Source organism: Montipora foliosa, chromosome 3, assembly GCF_036669935.1.
Source record: "Montipora foliosa isolate CH-2021 chromosome 3, ASM3666993v2, whole genome shotgun sequence".
NCBI classification, from domain to species: domain Eukaryota; kingdom Metazoa; phylum Cnidaria; class Anthozoa; order Scleractinia; family Acroporidae; genus Montipora; species Montipora foliosa.
In genome coordinates this window covers 70,150,219-70,158,998 of record NC_090871.1, presented here as the reverse complement: position 1 = coordinate 70,158,998, position 8,780 = coordinate 70,150,219, and the positions used below count along the sequence as shown (strand labels likewise).

The 8,780-nt window shown below is 39.6% G+C and overlaps 1 protein-coding gene across 1 annotated transcript; it reads right to left on the bottom strand.

The window, feature by feature from the left end:
- Window positions 1-4,786, bottom strand: LOC137996336 (uncharacterized). The gene is made up of 3 exons (XM_068841739.1): window positions 4,402-4,786; window positions 3,114-3,458; window positions 1-2,589 (listed from the first exon to the last, which is right to left on the bottom strand). The coding sequence occupies exons 1-3, from the start codon at window positions 4,756-4,758 to the stop codon at window positions 2,128-2,130; spliced, it is 1,164 nt and encodes a 387-aa protein (XP_068697840.1). The 5' UTR covers window positions 4,759-4,786; the 3' UTR covers window positions 1-2,127.
- Between the last annotated feature and the right edge of the window lie 3,994 nt (window positions 4,787-8,780).

Sequence of the window (8,780 nt, the reverse complement as noted above, 5' to 3'; positions counted from 1 at the left end):
TTGAATGGATAAATGCTTGTTACAAGATCTTTATATTTACTGGAAATGACATAAAAAGGCTACGTGATGTGTAAAATTAATAAAAACGGAAATGCATAAAAAAGAGGAAAGCGAATAATAGATAATAACAAGATGAAAGAAACAAAAGAAAATTAAAAGGTAGCTAAACTAAATTACATTTTATCTCTTCTGTTAAGGCCTGCAGGCTCCAGTGTTTTTCCTCTGTGTATGAATGGATATTACTAAGTTAACAAATAAAACCTAGCCTACTTTGAAACATTCTAGGGCAGATCGAGGATACTCAACGCTTCAAGGCAATATTGTAATTTAACAAGTTATCAAGTTAGTGCATGCAGAAAACCTCATGGCCGGCCTCCTGGTGCATGTCATGACGTAGCCCGGCTGCGTAGCTGGCGGTATTGTTGGCATTGCTGTCTAAGGTCTTCCCATCTACGCAGGCTAGTCAGTCTAGTCATCATGATCTTACTTTTACGAAAAGGACGAAGTCATTTCTTTCAATATATGCACCTTTTTATCAGAACGGTTCAGGCCGAGATGGATCAAGATCTCAAAAGCAGGCTAAGATCATAGCCAGGCTGAGATTCAGTTAAAAACTTCGCATATGAATGGGCAGGGATGCTCGTTGGAAATTTTGAATTAAGCCCCTTGTGGAGACCATGATATTCTTACCCCTGAAAGATACCATAGTTAAAACAAGGTTAAGTCATATGCGAGTCCCCCCCCGGGGGTGGGGAGGGCAATATCCAGCTATCTTGACCTCACATTTGGTCAATAACCCATATGTACAATAACTAACTGTACAATATAGTGGAATATTTGTACTCGTTTTGTGCGTTTTTTGTACAATAACTACCGTAATACAGTTGGTTAATAATACCCGATACCACCTTACGAGCAAGCTAACAAATTACCCGACATCACCTTGCTCGCTTCTTCAAATCGGGATTGCTTCGCACAGTACCAAATATTCAATAACATGATCCACAAAATCTTGATTCTTTCACGGCTCCACTACACTCAAAGGTGTATGCTCGTACCTCTTTTCGCTCCGCTCTAATCCATATTTCTCACACAGTTTCCAATCGACCGCCTTCGCAACATTGTCACGTCTTCGTTTGTATTCCTTCTGAGCTAAATTCTTACGCCCGCTCACAACGTGATCGACATTCTCACCCTTCTCACCACACAATATACACAAGTATACGCAAGGCCTTCTATTCTGCTTCTTCGGGTTTTGGCCAAAACCGTGCGGGGGCAATTATTATTTCCACTTTCACAGGCTGATCTTTGGTGTTAGCCTATTGTCAAGAAACCAGGAGTAAAGCTCCTTCAGTGCTTCGTTTGGTCAACATCACCCTTGGGATGGAGTGCTCCATACATGGTCAGGATCTTTCTAATCTTTCTGTCCAGAGTTCTCAACTCATTGTCTGTCCATTTGATTTTACCAGCTCCATATTTCATGACTGCAAAAGCCCACGTATTAATTGCTATTTAATTTTGACTTTAACTCCATCTTCAGTTTCCTCTTATATTCCTTCTGACAATGAATCCTCATCTCCCCTTCTTTTACTCTGTTCAGTTCTAGAATCCCCAAATATCTGTATCCATCCTCGTCTATTTGTTTCATTCCCTGCCCATCTGGAAAGGTTACGCCATCTATCTTCACCACTTTTCTTCAATCCAAATTCCACCCATATACCCGTTGAACACATAAACTGTCTGCACAAGTGAATTGATTCAGTGGTCAATACTCTTGGCAAACTGCTTCAAGTCATCCATAAACAATAAAGGATAAACTTTGTACTGTTTACGGTCCCATTCATAACATGCCTTTACCTCTCGCAGGATCAAAGTCAGTGGTATCATACCCAGAACAAACAAAAGCGGTGACAGATTTTCTCCTTGGAAAATCCCTCTGAAGACGGCTACATCCCACAGTGACTATTATTATTATTATTATTATTATTATTATTATTATTATTATTACCATTATTTTTTTATTATTATCATTATTACAGTATTGGGTAAGAGTGTTACTGTACCAATCTCAGAGCGAAAATCAAGCAATTAAGCCCTGAGCCTGAGACTGTTAAAGAGAATCTTGTGTTAGTTCTGTCCACCAAACCAAAACTGGGTCGTTGCTTCTTGGCTGGAAGAACAACGAAATTGTTGATTTACTATACTGTAAAGGCCAAAGTTATCTTCGTCATGAACGCCATCTTTTGAATCGAAATCACAACCTGCTTGAAGGGAGCTGTCGATGTGTAGTGGCCTGTACCATGTCTTTGCCGTGCAATTTGTACATTCATTTCCCCGGATGTTGATAACCTCGTACATACGGCAAACGCTTTCTGGTTGGGAAGCTCCGATGATATCATTGTCTGCAAACGAGGCTCGCATATAGTCTGTGTACACAACGCCGTCCATCTCAAAACGACAAGTTGCTCGCCAGTGCGTTGATTGCCGACCAAGCCACATGAGATCACTTGACGGTATTAAATAGGCCTGCCAATTTGGGGAATCACCGCTAACGGCTTCAGAATCGGAATAAGTGTTAAACAGCACTGTCTGTAAACGAAAAAAAAATGCAAAACAAAGTTCAGAAAGGTTCTTTAACAATTACAAACTTTGTAAAATGATCTCATTGCTCACTGCATCTCATCTAAAGACTTGTAGCAGTTTTCAGTTGAATGATGGCTGCTTGCTATGGATTTCCATAAGTCTATTACTTAGTGTAGCAATGATTATTACCTTAGGTGATTGGCTGTAAAATATCGCTCCGCACATGTTTTCCAGTGCGTATCTCGTGTATTTGCTTCTAATTCAGGATTGACTCATTTATTGCCGAAAAACCTTAAATAACAATGAACACCACCAGGTTTTCTGAGCCCGCGAGATTGAGCACCCCCAGCAAACCATTGTTTTAACGAATACCGCTGGTCAGCAACCTGGTTCTGGTCATTGCGCTGTTTAAGGTCTTCCTTTATTGCCAGTGAATGTTGTGAATGGCCGAATCAATTACTGTTGTTTTCGTTTAGAGTTCTAATAACACGTTCTTCGAAGTCATGAAAAAAATCTTGGAAATAACTTACATCGAAGAGATGCTTTTTAGCAAGACTGAAGGACTGTATTAAGGTCCAAGCAAAGCCAGGACCAGAGGCGTCGAAGTCGCAAAATACTTGAATGGTATGATGGTGGTCATCAATTATTCTGTAGTATCCAGGAGTAGCCACGCCTGCTGCTTTGTAGGCCTGGCAGCTTTCTCTCAGTCTTATCTCACAGTGTCTACCAATAAACTTGACCGGACATGAGCAATTGTACCTAAGGCCCTTGGGATTACATACTTCTGTACACGTTCCACCATTTTGACAAGGATTTCCTGCACAGCAGCCATGGGTACACGGAATGCCACCGACACATGACGTCACACTGTTTTGCTATGGCAACGTAAATAGTAGATTTGTTTGTGAATACCCATCTTTTATATAATATACACGGCAAAATTTGTCTACTCCGATTGGCTAAGAGAAATGCAGTTTCCAGGCAACACAGTCTAGAGTGCAAAAGGTGGCAACAAACGAAGCATTCTGATTGGTAAAATGATCAAGGCCAATCAAATGGAGCAATTTTTGCGTGATGGCGTGATATGCTTGCATTTCTTCTCGTCTCAAAATTTTTTTCATGTATAGTACATGTATTAATAAGTAATCGCATAACTTTTCTCGTGCAAATTGGAATAAACCGTGAAGCATTCGTGATTTTTTTTTTCAAAGACTAGTCAAATTGCGCTCGCCTTTTAAATTTTTTTAATTTTGTTCGTCTGAAGAGATTTACTCTTTTGTTCCAAATTGCACTGTCTGGAAATCATGTGATTACCTATACTATGTCTTATTGCAACCATTTTAAAACTCTAAAATGTCTAAAATGATTCAGGCCTTGATAATAAAAGCATTTCTAGATAAACTCAAGTAAGTGTTTCCTTCCCAAATTCTTACCTTAGCGACGGATTTAAACCTTTGAAGGCCAAGTAGGAGCCCTCTACAAATTGTGGTTCAGAATTGCAGGAATATTACGCAATGAAATGCATAGAACTAACTAAAACTTTTAGAAGAAGCTCCTGGAAAGCTGCCTTGCAAAATGGGTCAATGATGATAATCTCGCGGCTAACACTGACACTTTCTTATAGTGTTTGTAACAAAGATACGAGTCGCCTTCATGAAAAAAGAAACAACAGTGGAATAATAATCATGCACAGCAATACGAGAAATAAGCCTGAAAATGGTATCCAAACTTCAACGGAACCTTGAACTATTACCCTGCATTTTGCCTTTTTCTTAAATCACTTATAGAACCTGAATTTATCAGTAGTTATCTGAATACCTTTTTGAACAGCTCTCTTCGAAGGTTGTAATAACGCGAACCCGCAGATGTTTTCAAGGAACTTGAATTGGCGGTAAACTGGCTCTCGTTGTTCAACTCACAGAATTTACCTTCCGGGTCACTTTCCTTGTAGTTGAAGGACAAGCACCGACAGTCTTCCACACACAAAGCATGACAGTCAATTGGATTGACTGCAGAAGACTTGTGAAAAACATGACCGACAAACTCCGAGTTCTCGAAGGCATCTTCTTTCAGATTAAGCGCATATATTTGACAATATCCGTCCCCACAATTAGATTTCACGAGTAGTGAAACATTGAGGAGCGAAAGCATTAAGAAGGTCGCTGCAAAAATCATTTTCGATTTCAAATAACTTTGTCGGCTTATTGCGTATATATCTGGAAGCGTGCAGCCTGCAAGTGGTGCAGTTGGGCTGTTCCCGTTCAGCTGTCGGGTACTCGATATTGTTGCTGTGGTCAATTTAACTAAATACACTAGTTAATCATTCTCCTTTCATTTTCTCGGCCCGTACTTGCCAAAACATTGCCTCAATAATTGATGAGAAGACATAAAACGGGGAGAAGCTGTCCATCATTAAGTTTGCATCTGGCAGATGCAGATTATTCTTAACAAAATAGAGAACATGCACGTTGACAGGGGTTAATACTGCTCCATGTCTGGTTTGGACATGAGTGAATGCAACTTACACAGTTACAATTCAAGACGCAGCGTTTCGACACTCCTGCCTAGACGGTCTTCACCAACGCGATTTAAAGCTGTGCCATTGTAAATTGCACTATGCATTATTAGTAAAATCCAACTAGTGGTCTATTATCAATTCTAAGTTCTGATTGGTTGAGCTACTAATAGGCTATTTGTTATAGCCCACTAGTAGCGAAAGCGCCGGCCATATTTGTAATGTTTTGGCGGCAGAAAAGGATTAAAGTCTAGCTTTAACTAGCGAAAGATGTTTTGTCTCGGTATTTTTTTGACCAACTAGTTGGATTTTACTAAAACAATTATTCCTCTCGCCCTCATGGCCTCAGAGTCAATAGCCCATTCGGCCTTCGGCCTCGTGGGCTATTGACTCAGAGCCCATTCGGGCTCGAGGAATAATTGTTAAATATCCAGATTAGAGTAGCATCAATAGCATCCAAGTATGTCTGATTTTGTCAACAACATCGGATTTTTTGAACGTCACCTTACCTCAGAAACTACTCCACAGCTGACGCGACGACTTCAATTATATTCTTATTTCCAACGTTGTTTTTGATCAATTTTCTTTTCAAATTCTCACATATTTTCGCGATGAAGGCGCCAAATATTTTATCTTTGAATAGCTTTTCCTGTAAATATTCGTTTCATGTCTGCTTCCTGTATTCGCTGAGCATTTTCCGAAGTGTACAGAATCGCCGGAATTGTTTGTTTTAAGGGAAAAACGTTCACTAACATTATTTCAAATATCGTTTGCACAAAATTAATATTTGCACCAGCGTTTACCTTAATTAGAAACGAGAGGTTTCTTTAAAAAAAAAAAAGTAAATGAGAGAACAGGAAAGCTACATTTGCAATCTTCATTCACGCGTAAATCTGCCACATCATGCTAGGTCGAGTAAGTTTATTGGTTTCGATATATTTTTTTCATTTCTGAACCATTAATCTTTAATTTCGTCCGACCTTCTGCATTATAGCTTTTAAAGCTTTCATAATAACTGGCTCTTGCATCTTTAATGTTGCAATCCTAGACCACCTGTATCTTAAGATCTCATCTGAGACACAACGTTAACTTAGCGCAACCTCGTTTCCAGGGTAGAGAGGACTCTGGGAAAGAGGTTTAACTTGGTGTTATCGCTCCAAGTTTGCGTTTTTGAATCCATCAAAACGTCCTCCCCACGGAGGAGGACACAAGGAGGAGAAGGAGAAGTAACGCGTGACAAAGAGTGAATGAATGAATGAATGAATGTTTATTTGCCACACAATTAATGGTGTTACGAAGACAATCAATAATAAGGATGAGGTCATTGAAAAAAAAAAGGCGCCAAATATTTTATCTTTGAATAGCTTTTCCTGTAAATATTCGTTTCATATCTGCTTCCCGTATTCGCTGAGCATTTTCCGAAGTGTACAGAATCGCCGGAATTGTTTGTTTTAAGGGAAAAACGTTCATTAACATTATTTCAAACATCGTTTGCACAAAATTAATATTTGCACCAGCGTTTACCTTAATTAGAAACGAGAGGTTTCTTTAAAAAAAAAAAAAAAGTAAATGAGAGAACAGGAAAGCTACATTTGCAATCTTCATTCACGCGTAAATCTGCCACATCATGCTAGGTCGAGTAAGTTTATTGGTTTCGATATATTTTTTTCATTTCTGAACCATTAATCTTTAATTTCGTCCGACCTTCTGCATTATAGCTTTTAAAGCTTTCATAATAACTGGCTCTTGCATCTTTAATGTTGCAATCCTAGACCACCTGTATCTTAAGATCTCATCTGAGACACAACGTTAACTTAGCGCAACCTCGTTTCCAGGGTAGAGAGGACTCTGGGAAAGAGGTTTAACTTGGTGTTATCGCTCCAAGTTTGCGTTTTGAATCCATCCAAACGTCCTCCCCACGGAGGACCCAAGGAGGAGAAGGAGAAGTAACGCGTGACAAAGAGTGAATGAATGAATGAATGAATGAAGTTTATTTGCCACACAATTAATGGTATTACGAAGACAATCATAATAAGGATGAGGTCATTGATAAAAAAAAAGGATGGACGTTACAATAACTGTGGCGAGTAGACCCAAGAAACCACTGGGCTTATGAAAGGGGCCCCCTTATATATGTCTGCGTGGGAGGCTAGCGGGAGCCCGATGACCAATTGGTAACTTGATGCCATAGCGTCGCCGAACTGGAACTGGCTTTTGTTTTGTTTTGTGGAAAAGGAAGGCTAAAAATCGATCGGTTTGTAAAAATGCCCTCCTGATCGACGCTATCCAAAACTATTCTATCGAAACATATATCCAATCAATAAATAAAGACGATTTGTTTTTTGCTTCAAGTACCCATTGTTTTATATTACTTTCTTTAACTTTTTGGGGGAGCTTGTTATAACACATAACCACTAAAAACCGCCATCCTAGCCGTGTCCGTTAACCGCGTCCCCTGAACCGCGTGCCTACCGGGTCAAAACCCACATATGGGGACTGATTCCTGCCAGTGAACCGGTGATGCAACAACATCTGTATGCTGGAGATGGTACCAGTACCCAAGGATTTTTCAGAAGGACGACGGCTACGGGCAACGAAAACGATTAGTTTTCATTGGGTGAAGTGAAATAGGGAGTTTAACCACAGTTGATGACTGCAACCGGAAGAGAACACTTCACATGCCAGGACAGATCTCTCTCCCAGATTTTTTAAACTAATCGTGTCTAATAGTGAAAAGATATGGAAACTATAGGTGAATGTGGTAGTGTCAAGACAGTTATATCGGGGAACATCTAGAATTCCATTGCTGTTTTGTTGCTCCATAACGTGGGTGCGCTTCAGCTCCATACGTAAACACTACTTGATTTGCTGGCATTTGAGATATAAGCTGTTCTAAAACACCATTTTTACCATCACAAACAGCCTGTATATTGTTCTTTAAGCTCTTACTTACATCTCAAAAGAGAGCTTGGTGATGCCCCATTTTTCCTGCATTTGCTTGACATATCTATTAATAGCTTAAGCAATCTAAATAACCTATCTATTGGTTCAAACATGCCTCTTCTGGCGGATTTCACAGCCGACTTTGATTTTTTTGTTAATGTGAGGGTAGCTCTTAACTTTCGCGTCCCAGGAGAATTTGTATTAACTTTAGTAGAAAAAGTTTTACCTTAGCCTTCTGATCACTTTCGCACTACACAAAGTGGGGGTCATCCATTTTTCTTTTTTCGAGACACCAGCATTTTAAGACAAATATAGAATGCTCACAGGTCCTGATTAGAGCAGTTTTAGCAAGTTCTTGGTTCTTTATATGTTACCATACAATTGTCCGTTACCCGAAACAATATATATTTATTGTGTATATTCAGTTCCTTTCTAATGGTACATTTGCTTGAAAATGTTACATGGACACGCAACAACTGGTTTGAGCCAATTCAAGGATTTCACCTTCCGGGATATTACATGCAGAGGCCAGTTTTTATGTTTAAGTGAACTCACTCAGTTAGGGACACAACAGAAATTATACCAGGGGTGGGAATCCTGTGACCCCTGGCTCCCAGACAGGGGCATGTTATGGTAGGGCAACAATGATCTACCCAAGACGTTTTGTCTTTGATTTACAATTAATTACTGGCCCGCGATTTCCTCTTTTCGTCTACTTATCTAGATAAGTACAGTGTTT

What these genes read in the sequence shown, in the direction of transcription:
- LOC137996336 (XM_068841739.1), bottom strand. Translation starts at nt 4,758, where the DNA reads ATGATTTTTGCAGCGACCTTCTTAATGCTTTCGCTCCTCAATGTTTCA. An exon ending in GAAGAGAGCTGTTCAAAAAG is followed by an intron (nt 3,459 to 4,401) that starts GTATTCAGATAA and finishes ACGTTGCCATAG; the next exon opens with CAAAACAGTGTGACGTCATG. An exon ending in CTAAAAAGCATCTCTTCGAT is followed by an intron (nt 2,590 to 3,113) that starts GTAAGTTATTTC and finishes TTTCGTTTACAG; the next exon opens with ACAGTGCTGTTTAACACTTA.